Source organism: Trichomycterus rosablanca, chromosome 6 (genome assembly GCF_030014385.1).
Source record: "Trichomycterus rosablanca isolate fTriRos1 chromosome 6, fTriRos1.hap1, whole genome shotgun sequence".
NCBI classification, from domain to species: Eukaryota; Metazoa; Chordata; class Actinopteri; order Siluriformes; family Trichomycteridae; genus Trichomycterus; species Trichomycterus rosablanca.
The window spans coordinates 36,966,210-36,987,457 of record NC_085993.1 but is presented as its reverse complement, the minus strand read 5'-3'; the positions used below and the strand labels follow the sequence as shown (position 1 = coordinate 36,987,457).

At 39.1% G+C, this 21,248-nt stretch overlaps 1 protein-coding gene across 1 annotated transcript in view; it reads left to right on the top strand.

Annotated features, from left to right (window-relative positions):
• LOC134316521 (voltage-dependent T-type calcium channel subunit alpha-1I-like) overlaps positions 1 to 21,248 on the top strand; it is a 348,154-nt gene that overhangs the window by 246,619 nt on the left and 80,287 nt on the right. The window contains exons 10-16 of the mRNA XM_062996907.1: positions 224 to 590; positions 5,308 to 5,459; positions 7,931 to 8,116; positions 11,069 to 11,186; positions 12,521 to 12,676; positions 12,787 to 12,874; positions 16,616 to 16,761. Of these exons, the coding sequence (XP_062852977.1) occupies positions 224 to 590; positions 5,308 to 5,459; positions 7,931 to 8,116; positions 11,069 to 11,186; positions 12,521 to 12,676; positions 12,787 to 12,874; positions 16,616 to 16,761 (1,213 nt within the window). The remainder of the gene's footprint in view (positions 1 to 223; positions 591 to 5,307; positions 5,460 to 7,930; positions 8,117 to 11,068; positions 11,187 to 12,520; positions 12,677 to 12,786; positions 12,875 to 16,615; positions 16,762 to 21,248) is intronic.

The following is a 21,248-nucleotide window of genomic DNA, read 5'->3' as shown; positions in this document are numbered from 1 at the left end:
TAGACATTCGAACAGAAAGATAGAAGGATGGATAGATGGATGGATGGATATATGACTGGATGGATGGGTGGATGGATGAGTGGATGGATGGAGAGCTGGATGGATGAATGGATAGATGAGTGGATGTATGGAGAGCTTGGATGGATGGAGAGATGGATAGATGGATGGATGGATGGATGGAGGTGTAGTTAGATGGTCAATACCTCTTTTCTCCTTTGTTTGTAGCATCCCACTGTCCACACCACATGAAGTTTGGCCATGTTGAAGGCTCGGCCACTCTAACCTCATCACCTGCCACTGAGGAATGTCTTCACTGTGTGATGGCCCAGCCACTGAGTGATGGGGAGGGGCCTGTGGGCACAGCATCCAATCAGGATACAGAAGAGGGTTCAGCGGAAGATAAAGATAAACAAGCTGGCCAATCGTGTGGGCAAAAACAGGAGAAGGAATGTAAAGGGAAGTGTAATGAGCTGTGGAAGGAGATAAGGATTAAACTGTGGGGAATTGTAGAGAGCAAATACTTCAACCGGGGTATCATGATTGCCATTCTGATTAATACTATCAGCATGGGCATCGAGCATCATGAACAGGTAAACACACTCAAACATGTATCTAAACTACACTTACACCAAAGATTTTTGGGCCTAAATTGGCATAGCCCTGTTTCCACCATGGATTAAGTGTTTTTCAAGTGTTCCAATCCTGGTAGCTTTAATAACATTAAATAAACATTTCTTAATCATGTTCTTTGCATAAATTAATTATAGTCATGTGTTTATTAACAATATTGACAGTAGTGCCAATTTAATTCGAAGCCCTTTTCTAGCTATTTGATTATACTGTGTATGTTTCTGTTAAATAAATATAAAGGATTAATTGTAGAGAAACTAAATTGGATGATAACATCATAGAGGAAGATATATAGAGGAGGTGAAAGAAAATATATCAGGTTAAAGCTCTGTATTTATGTAGTGTTCGAAATGAAAGGGGCACCACTGCAAATTCTAACCTACATGTGCATTCGTTGTTACCCAATAACACTTTACATTAACACTTTTGTGCACCAGCATAAAACAGGCCTGATTATTAGTTAAACAGGCCTTATTAGTTCTGATAGTATTAAAAGTATTAAAATGGTATAAAACTAGGGCTGTCACGTGGTTAAAATTTTTTATTGAGATTAATCGCGATTAAAGAACCAAATTAATTGTGATTAATCGACTGCAAAAATAGCTAAGCAAAATTTGAAGTTATGCACATTTTAATTGCAAGAACATTTACCAATTAAAAAATAATGATAAAACTATAATAATTTATTAAATCTAAATTATTTTCAGAAAGCCAGCCAATGCCTATATAGAGTTGTTAACAGCTACCCATCTTTCAGTCGGTTATTTAAAATGACAAGTCTGTTCACATTATCTGGCAAAACCGCCATGGGCCACAGTGCACCTGCCCCCCCTGTAGTTACGACCCTGCTATAGTCCACTGCGATCCATTTAACACCAGTGTTTGTAATGTTCCCACGACTTGTACAGTTCATGGACTTTCCATCCAAATTCCTCTGACATAAAGTTATTAAAATACCCTATATTTTACAATATGAAGCAGCAGCAGCTGGAAAAAGACCCGTATTATCACTATACAATATAAACACAATGTTGCTGTGTTAAAGCAGCACAAATTAAAACAGTGACGTATGTTTAAAGAGGCACATAGCCCAATAAAAATTGGTTAATTAACAATTTTAATGTAGAATAATTTTTTTTAATTGCGATTAAAATGTTAACGCGCTAATCGCGTTAATTAACGCGTTAATGACAGCCCTATATAAAACAGTTCCGACAAAAATGGTTTTGAGTTCCAAACTGAATCTAGATCCTGAACAGGTTTTTATGTATACTGGCTCACAAACATTGAGACAATATTTGTGCAAACTTTGGGACATATATTTAAAAGCATTGAGATTTAATGAAGTATTTTTCTGGTATTTTTGTGTCCAAAGGTTTAAAAATGTGTGTAGTTAATAGTGTGAAGGCCACAGAGAAGCAGGGTGAAATAAACCCTAAAATAGGATGACACTGATGGTAATATAATAATTGAGTGTCTGCACAACAATGAGGCAGTTACCAGGAAAGATGTAAAGATGTCAAGTTCAGATATTGGTGCCTATTGGCCTATTAGGGAAAAAAGCAGTATTCAAATCAGCAAAAAACTTAAAAACTAGATTTACATAATGGGCATTAGTTATTTATTGTTTAATAATTTTATTGTAAAATTTAATTTTTGTTTAACAAATTTTAAAGAGACAAAAAAGTTGTTTATTTGTTTTATTTTTTAAAGTAAATAAAAATAGATGTAAAAAAAAAATACATTAAATTAACCACTACAAAGTAAATCAGAGGGACAGAGTGAAAGGTTTGGGCTTGGGATGGTTGTTACAGAGCACGTATCTAGAAGGTGGCAAGGTAGGGCTATTAATCCAGTAGCCTCATAGAATTTAACTCCACTCCACTCAGTCCAATCAGGTAAAATTTTAAATGAAAAAGCAGATTTTACTGTTGCTTTGATTAAATATGAATTGGTAATAGTATAATCAACTGAAAATGTAAAAGGTATGGCGCCCAGGTGGCGCAGTGGGACATTTTGCTAGCACACCAGCGCTGAGATTCTGAACTCCTCGGTTCGAAACTCTGTGTTGCCAACGGTTGGCTGGGCGTCATCTAGTGGGCATAATTGGCAGTTCCTGCAGCAGACACTGTTCTGCTAGGGCGGGATGACCGGACTATGTGGGTGGGGTCTTCAAACGCTGTGTAAGGACCCTGGTTAGCAGATAGAGAGGCGCCTGTGCAGAATGCATGGGGTTCCGCTAAGGGCTGCACGTGGTGTGAGCAGCAATATACCCACCTCGACTGCAAACGGAAGACAAATTGACTACGCTAAATTGGGAAAAAAATTGGAGAAAATGCATAAATAAAAAAATTTTTATTTATGCATAAATAAAAAATTTTTTTGCATAAATAAAAATATTTTTATTTTTAATATTTTTTAAAAATAAAAAATATTTTCACTCACTGTTTTCTGAATTGTTAAATGCAGGGAACAACATAAAATCATTATAACATAATTATGTAGATAATGTATGTTTTCCTTGTATAAAACAACAATATTTATTTTAATTTAAACTAAGTACCTGTGCTCATTCTACTAGACGGAATGCACCTGGGGCAGCACTGAATTTACAGTAATAACAAAGTTATCATGCCTGACAGTGGTGGTCATTAAAGTGAGCTTTAGATACAAAGCACTGTTTAAATAATATTTACTGTCATCATTTTGGATGAGAATTTTGCTGTGCTGTTCTGCTCGGGTTCTTCCTGGTTTTAGATTTATTTTCCTTACACTGCTTATGGTGACACCTTCTCCTTGAGGCTCAATTTAGTCTGCAGTTTCTGTTCATTGTGCATGTCTGTTATAATGTGCTGAATACCTTGTGAGTGCTTCAAGTGTAAAGTGAGAGTTCTGTGAGATAATGAGAAAAGTTTAAAGAGATTAAAGTGGATTTCATGCTGTAGGTAGTTCCTTCCATAGACAGATTTTAAATTTTTTACCTCTAATCTATCTATCTTGACAGTGCAATTTAATCTATCTGTCTGTCTGTCTTTCTGTCTGTCTATCTATCTATCTTGACAGTACAAGTCTGTCTGTCTGTCTGTCTGTCTATCTATCTATCTATCTATCTATCTATCTATCTATCTATCTATCTATCTATCTATCTATCTATCTATCATCTATCTATCTATCTATCTATCTATCTATCTATCTATCTATCTATCTATCTATCTATCTATCTATCATCTATCTATCTATCTATCTATCTATCTATCTATCTATCTATCTATCTATCTATCTATCTATCTATCTATCATCTATCTATCTTGACAGTACAATTTCTGTTTTATTCTAGCATTTAGTTTTTTTTTTACATTAGACTTTTTAGTGTAATTATTGCATAAAAATTTATTGTGTTTACATTTCAGCCCTTTTAAATTGTCTGGTTGATTTTAACCTTTTTATGTTATTAAAACCTATTATTTTTTATTAGTGAAAATGCCATATTTCATTTTTAGCCAATAACCTAAACAACATATTAAATATTTTTAGAAGCTTTTAGAAGCTAATTTTATTTATTTATTTATTTTTATTTATTTATTTTTTCTCACCCCAGGTCCTTTCTTTATGCCCTTTAAACTGTTAGATTCTAGTAACTATAGTAGTACTTTTAATAGGGGAAAAAAGGCACAATGTGTAGTTTAAGTTTTCAGTATGTTAATGCCTAAATGTCTAATGCCTAAATATTTCTGCAGAATGAATACAACAAAATCTACCCATCTTGCCACTCAGGTGGAACAGCGGTAAACACTCTAGCACACCAAAGCTGGGATTTCGAACACATAATTTTGAATTTCAGCTCTGCCATATGGCTGGGCTGGGCGGCTACATGAACAACGATTGGCTGTTGTTCATACAGGGTGGGAAAGTCGGGCCAGGGTTCCTCATAACTGATGCAGCTATGACCTCTGCTGGCTGATTGATGGCGCCTGCACAGAGTCAAGGAATAATGCGTTGATCAGGGTGTGGCTCTCCGTACACAAGGCTAATCCGCAAATGAACTCGCGTCGTGCAGATGAAAAGATGCAGTCGGTACTGCACACGTGTCGGAGGGGGCGTGTGTCAGTTGCGGCGCTCCTCAGTCAGCAGTGGAGGGTAGTATTGGTACAGAGGAAGCAAAATGCAATCAGGGTAACTGGATATGACTAGATTAGGGAGAGAATAGCGGTGAAAATTGCACAAAAAAAAAGGTACCTTGCTGTTTTTGTAAGAAATTACAAAACATAAGCCCTGGTACCTCAAAGCTTGACTGAAGAATATTTCTAATTATTGCTGACAGACTTTGGTCTCAAAGTTTAGTAATATTATACAACAGAACCAAAAGCTAATGTGAAATACAGTGGACAGTACAGTAGAATTATATGTAAACATTTGACTTGCAATAGCAATACAATAACATTTTAAATTGGAGATCTTTGCTATGTCGAGAATAAACATGTAGCAAAAATATTACTACCCAAAATAATAGAATGAACTATTTATTAGCAAACATTTGCCTGTTGACTGTGATACCATGATCTCTTCTTTTATAAACTATATAATTTAGTTGGTTGACAAAGTAAATTGATACATTGAATTAAAAGTATGAAGGCTTAAAATTTAATGTATCATTAAATATTTTCCATCACTTATAAGCCAGACGAACTGACAAATGTGCTGGAGATCTGCAACATCGTCTTCACCAGCATGTTCGCTCTGGAGATGATCCTCAAGCTGACGGCCTTTGGGTGTTTCAACTACCTGCACAACCCCTACAACATCTTTGATGGCATTATTGTTATTATTAGGTAAGAGCCAGCCTTGCTGAACTGAACTGGTAACAGATTTTACAATGTGGTATGTATTATTTTTAAACACAGTAAAAAATGAAAAAAAAAATAAGAATATGACAGGTAGTTCTGTATTGTATTTGGTATTTTCATAATTGGTTGAAAAAAAAAAGAATTAAGACTTTATATTTTAGCTTTTCTGACCACCGTCCTAATATTGTGTTGGTCCCCCTTTTGCTGCCAAAACAGTCCTGACCCATCAAAGCATGGACTCCACTAGACCCTTGAAGGTGTGCTGTGGTATCTGGCACCAAGCTGTTAACAGCAGATCCTTTAACTCTTGTAAGTTGCGAGGTGGAGCCTCCATGGATCGGACTTGTTTGTACGAAACATCCCACAGATGCTTGTTGCAATGCACTCTTCCTTCCTTGGACCACTTTTGATAGATACTGACCACTGCAGACCAGGAACACTTCACAAGAGCTGCAATTTGGGGATACTTTGACCCAGTCGTATAGTCCTTGTCACTCAAATCCTTACACTTGCCCATTTTTCCTGCTTCTAACACATCAACTTTGAGGATAAAATGTTCACTTGCTGCCTAATACATCCCACCCACTAACAGGTGTCGTGATGAAGAGATATTCAGTGTTTTTCACTTCACCATGTTATGCCTGGTCAGTGTATGTTGCATTATGATAAGGAGAACCAGACAACAGTGACCATTGACTGTTAAGCAGCTGAAGTCTTGTATTAAAAATGCAATTTCCCTTGCAAATTGCACAAATTAGTATTAGTGTTAGTTTCCAAATGATTAAAAAAGGAAATCAATTGGAAAGCTGATGCAACATAGTGGTAAGTTATCATTTAGCCTTTGTCTTGCAGACATCAAATTCTAAATTTGTTTTTATTTACAAAATACAATTAAGATGGTCAGTGAAAATGTATCTTTTTATTTTTGACAGTTAAATAAAGGCTTAAGATATGCAGTTTACAAAATGTCCCAACTCTTTTAGAAATAGGGTTAGTACATGACTACGTAATAATGCTATTCAGTTTTGTTACAAGGCCAGACAAATGCGGTCACCCTTGCAGTCACTGATGCATTATATCAAGCCAGAGAGTCATCAGTTCACATTCTCCTCAACCTGTCAGATTTCTTTGGTAGAGTAAATCACCAGATTATTGGTGCACAAGGGGGTCATGCTTTTTACTTTTTCAGTTTGTAAAACACAATATTAAGAAGAATCTGTGATTTGTTAACTCTCTTGAATCTTTATTTCACTGATAAAAGTAGAAGATTTACACAATTTTTACTGATCAACTTCACTGTATTTTGTAAACACATTAATTTGATGCCAGCAACAAACTCAGAGGAATTTTACCCCTGTGTTTCATCACATTTCCTATTAATTACACTTTTTAATGGTTTGGGAGCTGAGGACACCAATTCTTTCAGTTTTGCAAGTGGAATTTTTGTCCATTATTGCTAGATACGAGACCTTAGCTAAGTCTCCTCTTCAGGACGCAGGCAGGCCAGTCAATCACCCATCCTGCTGCAGACTGTATTAAGTGACAATGATGTTGTTATATTTTCCACACTAGCATGATGGTTTCTCACTCAGTGCTGTCTAAGAGCTCTAATGTCACGAGGGCGGCACGGTGACTAAGTGGGTATCACTGTCACCTCACAGCAAGAAGGTCCTGGGTTTGATCCCCAGGTGGGGCGGTCCGGGTCCTTTCTGTGTAGAGTTTGCATGTTCTCCCCATGTCCGTGTGGGTTTCCTCCGGGTGCTCCGGTTTCCTCCTACAGTCCAAAGACATGCAAGTGAGGTGAATTGGAGACACTAAATTGTCCATGACTTGTCCATGTTCTATATAACCTTGTGAACTGATGAACCTTGTGTAATTACACAATTACAAATGTAATTACACAGTAAATACCGTTCCTGTCATGAATGTAACCAAAGTGTAAAACATGACGTTAAGATCCTAATAAAAAAACTAACTAACTAATGTCACGAACGTTGAACAGTGGTTTCCGGCTTTGCCCTTTGTGGACGGGGATCTCCACCAATTTACTGAATCTTTTTACAATATTATGAACAGTAGATGGTGAATGACTAAATAGTCCCAGCTTTTGGTTTGTATCTACAACATTGACCCCACCATGTAGTCAGAGTGCATGTAGAAGTGTTCCAATGGTCGACACTTGGTCCACTTTTGTTTTTCTTATACACAAAATCACTGTGCTTACCAATGCTACACTCATAGCACTGATAGCACTGCTAGATAACATAGAACAGGTACCTCTTCTTTTTGTTTATTTACCTCCCATCTCTTCTTGGATAGCAACTTAATGTCTAGACTAATATAATTTTGGCTCCTCTGGCCAATTTATTAACCACCAAATCCTGCATTTATTCAGTTATTCTTCATACAAACTCTCATACTCAAACTTCCTTCCCTTTTTTTCTTTGTCGTTGCAGCGTTTGTGAGATTGTGGGTCAGTCAGACGGTGGTCTCAGTGTCCTGAGGACCTTCAGGTTGCTACGGGTTCTAAAGCTGGTCCGCTTCATGCCTGCATTACGCAGACAGTTGGTGGTCCTGATGAAGACCATGGACAACGTAGCTACATTCTGCATGCTGCTTATGCTCTTCATCTTCATCTTCAGGTAAGTGTGATCGGCCTGTTGTCTTGGAAGTAAGGAAAAGAATTACGGACTTATTCCGTATTAGAGCGTGCCGGTTTAGCAGATGAGCAGGCAGGACAGGAAACAGATGCGATGAGGATAGATGATAGAAAGAGAAGAATGGAGGGTGAGTGCACTGACTGTGAGTTATGAAGATGGATTGAGTTCACATCCTTCTTCATTTGTCTTATACAAGTACACACACACACACACACGTTCACACCTGCTGGAGGGACCTGAAGGCCTATTTTAACAATATCTATTTGTTCTGCTGGATTCCACAGTTCAGTCATGTTGACCCAGAAATTAGAACAATAATAGCCCCTCAGTATAGTACATTTATACAAAACGTTTCAGCACTTTGAAATGTATCAGTACTGTTGATTATCTGAAATGATCAGTTGTAGAGAATCGTACACATACTGACATTCAATTTATTACATCTGAGTGACAACACTGAATTGCAGTTACAAGGAACGCCCAGCAAACAACACTAAAATGGCCAGGCAACTTACTACACTACTTACAACACCCATTATATAAAACACTATATAAACAGCATTTGCAAAAAATACCCACTAAGATAGATAGATAGGTAGGTAGGTAGGTAGGTAGGTAGGTAGGTAGGTAGGTAGGTAGGTAGGTAGGTAGGTAGGTAGGTAGGTAGGTAGGTAGGTAGGTAGGTAGGTAGGTAGGTAGGTAGGTAGGTAGGTAGGTAGGTAGGTAGGTAGGTAGGTAGGTAGGTAGGTAGGTAGGTAGGTAGGTAGGTAGGTAGGTAGATGATATGTATTATGACCACTGACAAGTGAAGTGAATAACACTGATTATCTCTTCATCACGGCACCTGTTAGTGGGTGGGAGCGAGTTTGACAAGGGCCAAATTGTGATGGCTAGACGACTGGCTCTTGAGGGGTGTTCTTGGTCTGCAGTGGTCAGTATCTATCAAAAGTGGTCCAAGGAAGGAACGGTGGTAAACCGGCGACAGGGTCATGGGCGGCCAAGACTCATTAATGCACTTGGGGAGCGAATGCTAGATCCAACAGACGAGCTACTGTAGCTTAGATTGCTAAAAAAGTTAATGGTGGTTCTGATAGAAAGGTGTCAGAATACACAGTGCATCACAGTTTGTTGCGTATGGGGCAGCAAAAGGGGGACCAACACAATATTAGGAGGGTGGTCATAATGTTATGTATGATTGGTGTAGATTGGCAATATGCATGGAATACACATAACACTAAATGTCTTCTACATGTAAAATATACAAATTTTAAAATAGTCATTTACAGTCCTGCTCACCATTATTGGCACCCCTTCATTTTTTGCATAACCTGTACAATATCTTCAGAAATAAATGGAAATGTACCAATTTTATATTATCAGGATTTTTTAATTGGAGGTCCAAAGTAATATAATGAAGAACATTGTTTTTCAGCTTACATGTTGTCATTTTAAAGAAGAAACAGAAAAAAACAGAATGTGCAGTAATAAAGGCACCCCTCCTTAATATTTGTTTGCACACCCTTTGGCAGTGATGACAGCCTCCAAACGTTTCTTGTAGCCATCTATAAGCTTCTTGCACTTCTCAGCTGGTATTTTCTCCCACTCTTCCTTTGCAGTTTGTTCGAGCTCTTGAATGTTTGCAGGGTTCTTTTTCCCCAATGACAGATTTCAGCTCACCCCACAGATTTTCAATGGGATTGAGATCAGGACTCATTGCTGGCCATTTTAAAACAGTCCATTTCTTCCTTTTCAACCATTCCTGCGTGCTTTTGGATGTGTGCTTTGGGTCTTTGTCTTGCTGGAGGACCCATGATCTTCGACTCAAACCAAGTTTTCTTACACTGGGTAGGACATTTCGCTCTAAAATCTCTTGATAATTCTCCAATTTCATGATTCCTGTGATACGGTCGAGGCCCCCAGTACCAGACGCAGCAAAACAGCCCCACAGCATTATGGATCATCCACCATGCTAAACTGTAGGTAGGGTGTTATTTTCCTTATATGCTTCATTGCGCCGTCTGTAAACAAACTGTTGGTGTGCATTGCCAAAAAGCTCTATTTTTGTTTCATCGGTCCACAGAACATTTTCCCAGAAGGATTGTGGTTTGTCCAGGTACTCTTTGGCAAAGTTGAGTCATTCCTTTTTATGTCTTTTCTTTAGCAATGGTTTCTTTCTTGGCCTTCGCCGATAAAGCTCTGCTTGGTTTAGTGTGCGCCGTATGGTACTTATTGAAACCATGACCCCAGACTGTTCCAGGTTGGCCTTCAGGTCTTTGGATGTTTGACATGGTGTTTTTTCCACCATTCGCACCAAACTTCGAAGACATCTCTCATCAATTTTCCTCTTCCCTCCACATCCAGGGAGGTTCTTGACTGTTCCATGCTTGGCAAACTTCTTAATAACATTGCACACTGTTGAAACAGAGATACCAAGGTCTTTGGAGATGGACTTATACCCTTTGGAGGTCTTGTGTTTGCTAATAATAGCACTTCTGATGTCCTCAGACAGCTCCTTAGTCTTCACCATTGTGACAAAGGAACAGGGAATAACATGTGGCTTTTTAAAACACTGAAGTCATCATTCATTGGGTAATTAATGTCACATGGGCACTGACAACTTATCACAGGTGATTCTCATTTGGGATTTAGCACAGGTGAGTCAAAATGTGTTTCCATACTGATTTACTGTAAAGGGTGCCAATACCAGTGCCACAGCAAGCTTTAGGTTTTTCTATTTTTTCTCTCCCATTGTTTTTAGTTTTAAATGTTGTTTATCATTTGCTCTTTTGTATCAAACACAAGTTCCCTATAGAAAAAAGCTGTTACACTTGATTCATTTTTTTCCAGGAGATATTCCACATTATGTACTTAAACTTCATGGGTGCCAATAATGGTGAGCAGGACTGTATGTACGTAGAGTTCTTTTTTTTGCAGTATACTAGGGATGCACATATTTGGCTGTAAGTTCAGCATAAAAACAGAAGCTGGGGACACGGTACCAGACAGGAAGAACTTTGACTCCCTGCTGTGGGCCATTGTTACAGTGTTTCAGGTACTGTGCTAATAAAACACCTTAAAAAACTAATTATTGTGACTATATTGTGCTATAGCAATACTTTAAATGTTTATGTAGTTGTATGTTTATGTGAACACTTATTTACCATGTATGTGTTTATAAAGCTTTTCCTATATCTACCTTGTACCTACAGACATCACTTATTGATATCATTTTGAGTATGCAGGCTGTGAAAGGGAAGCAAAGTAGGACTGCCACTGACCAGATATTAATGGTGTGCTTGACCATTGTCAACAAATCAGTGAATCTGACATTCCACCCTCTCTAATTGCCTTTGCTATTGCGCATTTGTCACACTAAGTAGTAATTGCCCTTTTTAAATCTTACTTTAGTAACATGTTGCACCACTTTGCATCAGCGATGACTGCAAGTAAACACCTTCTATGGATAAATATTAGTGTTTCACATTGCCGTGCAAGACTTTTGGCCCATGTTTTTTGCTGTGAATTAGATCTGATGTAAATTAGTCTTTGAGATGCAAAATATAAACCTGTAACCCGTTACTTTCAGCTATTGAGATGCAAGTTTTTTACATACATTTTCAACAGTAAATTACTTGTTTAAAGGTTTCAATTTTAAAATGTCCAGAAAGCGTCCTTCTTAAATGTTAACTTTGATAACTTTAAAATTTGTTCTTTGTTTTAACTCAGGCTTTTCTTGGTGTGTAATAATTAAGTGTTTATTTAGGATTATTTTATTGTATTTATAATGTAAAACTTTTATTTATTTATTTATTTCCTTCCTTCCTTCCTTCCTTCCTTCCTTCCTTCCTTCCTTCCTTCCTTCCTTCCTTCCTTCCTCCCTCCCTCCCTCCCTCCCTCCTTCCCTCCCTCCCTCCCTCCTTCCCTCCCTCCCTCCTTCCCTCCCTCCCTCCCTCCTCCTTCCTTCCTTCCTCCCTCCCTCCCTCCCTCCCTCCTCCTTCCTTCCTCCCTCCCTCCCTCCCTCCTCCTTCCTTCCTTCCTTCCTTCCTATTTACCTTTTATTTCCAATTATTACCATATTTTGCATTTTATGTAGTTTTTACAATGAGTTACTTGTTTAAAAGTTTTAATTTTGATAGTATGTCCAGAAAACAGCTTTAAAATTTGTTCTCTGACCAAATTAATCTGTTTTCAAAAAGACAATGTTTTAACTGAAGTTATAATTGTGCCTGATTATAAGTGTAACATGCAATAACATGGTATTAAAAAGAAGATGCAATTACTTTTTTTACACCACGTTATAACTGATTAATGGTAAGTGTATCTGATGATATGTTTAGGTACATGTAGGAGTATCTAATAAACTAGCGATTGTATGGCTTTACCTAGATCCTGACACAGGAGGACTGGAACGTGGTGCTGTATAACGGCATGGCTTCCACCACTCCTCTAGCAGCTCTTTATTTCGTGGCTCTCATGACATTTGGGAACTATGTGCTGTTTAATCTGTTGGTGGCCATCCTGGTGGAGGGATTTCAGGCAGAGGTGAGAAAATCACACTTGCTGATCACATTGATTAGAGTCATTCAAAATAATCTATGTATGATTGTTAATTAAAGACACCTTAACAAACTGTTCTAGTCCTTTCTCCTCAGGGTGATGCTAACCGCTCTTACTCAGATGATGAGGTCTCCTCAAACTATGAGGAGAGTATAAAACATAAGGACTCGCTCCAGCTTTCTGGTAAGTTTATTAAACAGAGTCCAGTTAAAGTTATAAATTTAAATGCACTTGTAGGGAACATCTATATTGTAGCAGGTTTAAGACTACAAACCAGGGTTTTTCAAAATTTTTTTCAAGCAACCCACATTTTGTCCATGATTTTTTTGCGACCCAGGCAACACAAACAATGCATCTTACTCTCTCTGTACAATCTGGCAGAGATGTTCACAAGTCACAAAATAAGAGTCCGAGTCAAGTCGCGAGTCTTTAGACTAGAGTCCAAGTCAAGTCATGAGTCTTTAGGCTAGAGTCCGAGTCAAGTCACGAGTCTTTAGGCTAGAGTCAGAGTCAAGTCACGAGTCAATATAATCTACACAAAACATATTGGAAATGTAGAGTAGAAATAAACAAATAATATGTAAGTTTAGATAAAAAATAACAACACATTAGCGACTGTATTTTGCTGTTTTACTTAGTGCCTTTACTTTTCTAGTCGTTGTGCAAATGAATGTAATTTTCGTAAGAAGAAGGTACCAGTTAAAAGCTTAAACTGATACGTTTTCTTTCCATTGCAAAACAAAAGCGCACGATAAATTAAGGCACAGCGGCCAAAATCCAAAACACAGCAAAAAATTCAAAACCACTAGCTTATGTTCTTACAGATGCTATTAAATTTATCACAGTGTGTTGTTCCATTAGGAATATAATCCGTTATTTTGTAAATGTGCTTATAATTAAAAACCTCCAAACTTTTCCCGGTTGTGAAGTAAAACACTAACTCGTTAGAAAGCCAATCAAGCGTTTCATTGACACATCGTCTGTGTGACGCAAACTGAATAAATGCAAATAAATGCATTTCTTACTAAAAATTTAAATCAGAAGGTCTGATTGGTTCAGAAAGCGGTCTTTCAACCATTAGCATTAGGGAGTAGTGAGCGACACTTTATCACTACGCCAGAAGCTGGCTGTAACATTTACCCATTGCGTGCGTTGTGGGTTAAGACGTCCGGAGCATTATTAGAGAGCAGAATATTTATAATAATAATTATAATAATTAATAATAATTACGTGCGCCATCTCTGCTATCTGGTTCTTCATTATAAGCAGTTATTATACAGATCAGCATTTACAATCATTCACTATTATATTTTTCTTTAAAATCTTGTCCATTCGAGTCATGTCTTTTCCAAAATGAATCTGTTCTTTTACAAAATCAGTATTTTATTTTATGAGTCCTTTATTTGGTGTCAGCTTTTTTTTCTAGCATGTTATTGTTGATTATTGATAAATTTTTGTATCCAGTATATGTATCATCTTCAGTATTCTTGTTTAGTTTTTTTGTTTGTTTGTTTCTCTCCTCCAGTTATTTCCTCTATTAGAATTTATTTTCCCAGTATTTTATTGAAGTGTTTTTTAGTTTAATTTGTCATGTGGCTCCCGTTTCCTATAAAAGTTCACTTAAGTATTTTTCTTCCATTTGGCTTCTATTTATCTCACAATGTCACACCTATTTTAGCTTCCTCAGTTTCTCACTCTCTTTGGGTATGTACTTTTTATGCAACCCACTTTATGTTTTTCCTCTATTCTCCTCACTGCAGAAGGTGTTGTTTGTCTTGTTTTATTAGTTAAACACAAGAGTACTATTCTGCTGTTTTTAATACTGTTGTCTCTGGTCCCAGTTTAAGTCGCAAAATTTATGCAGGCAGATAGTTAAGAGTTACTTGGTCAGAGGCCCAACAGTGAGGCTTGACCCAGCAATATTATGATCTTTTGTCCAATACTGTAACCACTGAGCCACCACTTAGTCAATCAAATAGCATTATTTATTTACAAACTCTATATGCTTCTTGCTATGTGTGTCATGAATAGAGAGCAGAGTATTCAGCAGTAGGGGTGTAACGATTCACCACAAGACAGTTAATAACCGAATGTAAATGTAAAATGAAGCGCTATTTACCTCGCCTGGTTGACGTCACTGGCGCTATACGCCTGGTTGCCAAATTCTGGGTTTTTCAGCCAAATTGGGCTTAATTCAAAATTGTTTTGCATAGTTTGTACCTAAATAATCTACAAGGTGGACCAACTAAGTAGGCGTGTCTAATAGAGTGGACAGTGAGTGGACACGGTATTTAAAAGCTCCAGCAGCACTGCTCATACCATAACAACACACCCTAACACACCACCACCATGTCAGTGTCACTGCAGTGCTGAGAATGATCCACCACCTAAATAATACCTGATCTGTGGTGGTCCTGTGGGGTCCTCAGCAATAAAAGGGCATTCATTATTTAGATCAATAAAAGGTAATCACAAATACAGTATTTTATTTTATTTTTTTAAAAGAAACAATAAAAGGAAACTTTGTCATAATTTATTTTAAATTTCAGTTTAAAAAACCGGGAAAAAATCGTATCATGACTCCAGTATCGTGAATCGCATCGCATCATGGGTAGAGTGTATCGTTACATTCCTATTCAGCAGTGATGTTTTTTCAGTATTGTTTACATGATGCTGTAGATAGATCACTGTAGGCATCACCCAAGCTACCTTCCCAAGAAACTATAGTAGATTTACATTCCATAATTACCTGACCTTTAATGTGACCATCATATCTCGATTCCTATCATACCTCTCTCTGATCAGGATCTGTTTTCTTGCTTCAGTCTGAAGAAAATTCAAATCAATGTTGTTAATTATTTACATCAAAGCCAAACGTCTCTAGATGTGGAAGAAGTACCTGAAGCCAACCCTCAGGCTGGCCTCGACTGAGGATCAGAGTCAATTTTTAATGGGTTGGGAAGTAACTCAGGTTCAGGACATGAAAGGAAAAGTAAGAGGTAATTGGGAAGTTGAAGTGCCCTGAGAACGCCCTGTTTTTAAATTTGTAGAAATGAGAAAATTTCTATCTACTCCTAAGTCTATGAGCACTGATAGATTAAAGCTGTTTGTTTAAATGCTTCCATTATTATAATGTCTCTGTATTTATACACCGATCAGCCATAACATTAAAACCACCTTGTTTCTACACTCACTGTCCATTTTTTCAGCTCCACTTACCATACAGAAGCACTTTGTAGTTCTACAATTACTGACTGTAGTCCATCTGTTTCTCTGCATGCTTTGTTAGCCCCCTTGCATGCTGTTTTTCAATGGTCAGGACTCTCCCAGGACCACCACAGAGTAGGTATTATTTGGGTGGTGGATCATTCTCAGCACTGCAGTGACACTGACATGGTGGTGGTGTGTTAGTGTGTGTTGTGCTGGTATGTGTGGATCAGACACAGCAGCACTGCTGGAGGTTTTAAACACCTCACTGTCACTGTCACACTGAGAAAATCTGTACCCAGTGCCGGCCCTGGGTACAGTACAACAAAATGTCTTTCTTTGCATATTCCAGCTTCTTTTTGGAAGCTGGGGTCAGAGCACAGGGTCAGCCATTGTTCGGCGCCCCTGGAGCAAGCAGGGTTAAGGGCCTTGCTCAAGAGCCCAATAGTGGCTGCATGGCAGAGCTTGGTTTTGTACTCTCAACCTTGCAGTTGATAGCTCAAAGGTCTACCCACTAGGCTTCCACTGTTCCCATTTGTCCTGTAGCCAGTGTTCTCAGGTAGAACTAGACCCTCTCCTAATCTAACTAGAATTAAACAGCTGAACAAAGGAATGACATGTCTGCGGTCTGTAAATGTCCATTCATTTGTATTCCTTTGGCTTTGTGTGTCTGCTTTTATTTTTACTGACCGATCTAAACCACTTACCACCCTCCAGATCCTAAACTTTGTGCTTTGACCCCGAACGGACACTTGGAGATGAGCAATGTGGGAGGAGGAAGAATCAATTTGGAGGAGGAATCCAAGAAGAGCAGCTTCACAAGTCTGAGCAAGAGCAGCCTGGAGCAACGCTCATTCTCACTGGTAAGATGAAAATGTAATTTAAACACAGACTTGACGTATTATTAAACTGGTGTGAAGCTATCAAAATGTGCTTTAAAGGTGCACATCGTTTTATTAAGTTAAATGAAGAAATGATCTGATAGATTTTTATAGAAGCAAAATTTAGAACTCTTAATTTAAAATTTAGAAAGTGGAGAATTCATTAGCCATTTCCAGACCGTGTTCCCGGTCTGCAGTGGTCGGTATCTATCAAAAGTGGTCCAAGGAAGGAACAGTGGTAAACCGGCGACAGGGTCATGGGTGGCCAAGGCTCATTGATGCACAAGGGGAGCGAAGGCTGGCCCGTGTGGTCCGATCCAACAGACAAGCTACTGTAGGTCAACTTGCTGAAGGATTTAATGCTGGTTCTGATAGAAAGGTGTCAGAATACACAGTGCATCACAGTTTGTTGTGTATGGGGCTGCATAGTCGCAGACCAGTCAGGGTGCCCATGCTGACCCCTGTCCAAAAGTGCCAACAATGGGCACATGACTATCAGAAGTGGACCACAGAGCAGTGAATGAAGGTGGCCTGGTCTGATGAATCACGTTTTCTTTTACATCACGTGGATGGCCAGGTGCATTGGCGCCGCTTACCTGGGGAACACTTAGCACCAGGATGCACTATGGGAAGAAGGCAAGCCGGCGGAGGCAGTGTGATGCTTTGGGCAATGGTCTGCTGGGAAACCTTGGCTTGGGTCCTGCCATCCATGTAGATGTTACTATCACACGTACCACCTACCTAAGCACTGTTGCAGACCATGTACACCCTTTCATGGAAACAGTATTCCCTGATGGCTGTGGCCTCCTTCAGCAGGATAATGTACCCTGCCACAAAGCAAAAATGCTTCAGGAATGGTTTGAGGAGCACAACAACCAGTTTGAGGTGTTGACTTGGCCTCCAAATTTCCCAGACCTCAATCCAATCGAGCATCTGTGGGATGTGCTGGACAAACAAGTCCAATCCATGGAGGCCCCACCTCACAACTTACAGGAGTTAAAGGATCTGCTCCTAACATCTTGGTGCCAGATACCACAGCACACGTTCAGGGGTCTAGTGGAGTCCATGCCTCAATGGGTCAGGGCTGTTTTGACAGCAAAAGGGGGACCAACACAATATTAGGAAGGTCATCATAATGTTATGTCTGATCGTGTAGTTATAGACATACTTGCATTATTATATATTTTTTTTATGTAAATGACTTTTTGATGCTCTACAAAAAATATTTATTTAGTATACTTTGTATAGCATCGTCTTGATTTAAATTTATTTGTATTATATTTTTGTATATGAGTTTAAAACGTGTACTCCTGCCAGCACTGTTTCTGGTAATCAGCATCTAAATCCCATGATCAGCTCAGGACGGATTAGACACATGAGCCTCACTCTGAAAGCAGTGACGAATGTAACTAGATAATGATACCCAAACAGAGTGGGTATCAGACTGGCACCTGTGATCACGCTGAGTGTGTGTAGGAGTGTATGTGATTCCCATCAGCTCCTGCTGTCTGTTTCTGCTGGAAAATCACATACTACTAATGACTCAATGAAACATTTACTATAATTATTGCTTTGACTGGATACGGTTTGGCATAACTCTTGCCCAGCGTGACACCTGAGTGTCCAGGATCAGTGTGTTTGTGTGTGTGCGACCAAAAATCTAAAGCCAAGCCCAGTCATGACTGTGGGGTTTCCATAGCAACTCTTCTTTAATTGAGGCAGCCATAGATAAGAAAATGGAAAGAGCTTGTGGTTTAAATTTAGTGTCGTGATGCACCATACATAGGTGATCACAAGCTGTCCATATGTACTGACAAAGTACATATGATAAGTTTCATACAGATTAATAACAGGGACTATTTTAATTCTGGCAAAACAGAATAATTATAATGACTTTGATTTCAGCTTTGATCCAAAATTGATACAAATTAATTGCAGTCCCCTACACAAACACTGGCAACCCGGTGTAGTATCATCACAGTACTGACAAATCCTGTTATCTTGTTACTGTACATTTACATTTATCCAAAGTGACTTACCGTACTGTGACAGTATACAGTCTGAGCAATTGAGGGTTAAGGGCCTTGCTCAAGGGCCCAACAGCAGCAATCTGGCAGTGGTGGGGCTTGAATTAGCAACCTTCTGATTACTAGTCCAGTATCTTAATCGGAAGGCTACAACTGCCTACTGCGTACTGTAAAATGAAAACACAGACATGAGAAGAACATGCCAAAGTCCTACAGACCCTTGTTAATATTGTGTGATTAGGCGATCATGTAACACAGTGGTCTAAAGCACTAGCTCACCATTGCTGAGATCTTATTAGCATTACTCACTTACTTACTGTCTTAACCACTTATCCAATTAGGATAGCGGGGGTGGGGTGCTGGATCCTATCCCAGCTTTTCAATGGCCTCAAGGGACACAGTAACACCCTGGACAGGTCGCCAGTCCATCGCAGGGCAGACACACACATACACGCACCCATTCACCTATAGGGCAATTCAGTGTCTCCAATTAACCTGACTGCATGTTTTTGGACTGTGGGAGGAAACCGGAGCTCCCGGAGGAAATCCATGCAGACACGGGGAGAACATGCAAACTCCACACAGAAAGGACCCAGACTGCCCCGCCTGGGGATCCTTACGAGCATTATATATATATAGCAGAGACTCTAAGCCTGTGGCACTGTAAAGCTTGCTTGACTGTAGGGGCGTCACTGTGACTCAGTGGGTAGCACCGTTGCCTAACAGCAAGAAGGTCCTGGGTTGGATTCCCAGGTTAAGCAGTCTGAGTCCTTTTTATGTTGGGTTTGCATGTTCTCCCTGTGTCTGTGTGGGTTTCCTCTGGGTGCTCCGGTGTCCTTAATATAAACAGAGACTCAAAGCCTATATTGTAGGGGCGTCACTGTGACTCAGTGGGTAGCACCGTTGCCTAACAGCAAGAAGGTCCTGGGTTGGATTCCCAGGTTGAGTGGTCTGGGTCCTTTCTATGTTGGATTTGCATGTTCTCCCCGTGTCTGTGTGGGTTTCCTCCGGAAGCTCCGTTTTTTTTAATATCGTCCCTTAATATTGTGTGATTAGGCAATCATGTAACACAGTGGTCTAAAGCACTAGCTCACCATTGCTGAGATCTTGAGCTCTTGAGTTTAAATCCTTGACAGTCCTATTGACCTGACCAGCTACCCAAATAGGCACAGTTGGCTGTGTCTAAGGGAGGGGGGTTGACTGAGCTTTATTGCCACTGCACAATTACAACCCCTACTGTCTGGTCCAGGTGCTTTGACTAAATAGGCACACATCAAAATCTTAAAGAGTGGAGACTGTTATTACTGTATATATGAATACTTTTGACAGTAGAGTATATTTTATAGCTTGAGCTGTTTTATTAGCGAATCTGCTTTATTTCCTGTCAGATCACGGCCTCGCCTCCTACTTAAAGAAAATTTAAATGGCTTAATAGCGGTTAATAAGGTTTCTATGGCAACTGTTTGTTTAACTCTACCAGCACTAAAAATGGCCAGTTGCCCGATCCTACAGTAAACACATACAGCCTGTAATTATTTTTGTAAGGTGCTATTGTGGTACCACACACTTTGTCGCTCACACACCCACACTAATATATATATACACACACATACACATTAATGCATATTCGTTGTTATTAGTGTAGTGTTGGGTCCTTGAGAATAGCCTTTAACCCTTTGGGCTTCTGGGTCAGCTGACTCTGTGCTCTGACTTCCAAACCAAGATATGAAAAGAAAACATTAGTAGTCATTAATTAAACGCTTGGTGAGTGTATACATTATGCTACATTATGGAACACATTCAAAAATAGATCTGACACTGTCTATAGTCAGGCATTTATTTATTTATTATGATTATATCGTCATGTTTTACACACTGTGGTTACACTGTGGTGACAGGACAGGTAGTTACTCATTACACAAGATTCATCACTTTAAGTCTTTAATGTCAAACACAGTCTTGGACAATTTTGTATCTCTAATTCACCTCACTTGCACGTCTTTGGACTGTGGGAGGAAACCGTAGCTCCCGGAGGAAACCCACACAGACACGGGGAGAACATGCAAACCCAACATAGAAAGGACCCAGACCTCTCAACCTGGGAATCCAACCCAGGACCTTGTTGCTGTGAGGCAACAGTGCTACCCACCAAGTCACCGTGCCGCCCCTACAGTCAAGCAGGCTTTACAGTGACATAGGCGTAGAGTCTCTGCCTCTGCTTTAGTAAAACTTTAAGGTTGCGATTTTAAATTTTTTTTTTTTTACACACTAATTTATAAGTCCATGGCCTCACTTTAATCTAGTTCAGATTAGGACAGACCTATTTTTGGTCGTTTTAGCATTTCATTTATTCATTTTCTTATCCGTTTATCCAATTAGGGTCGCGGGGGAGGGTGCTGGAGCCTATCCCAGCTTTTCAATGGGCGCAAGGCACACAGTAAC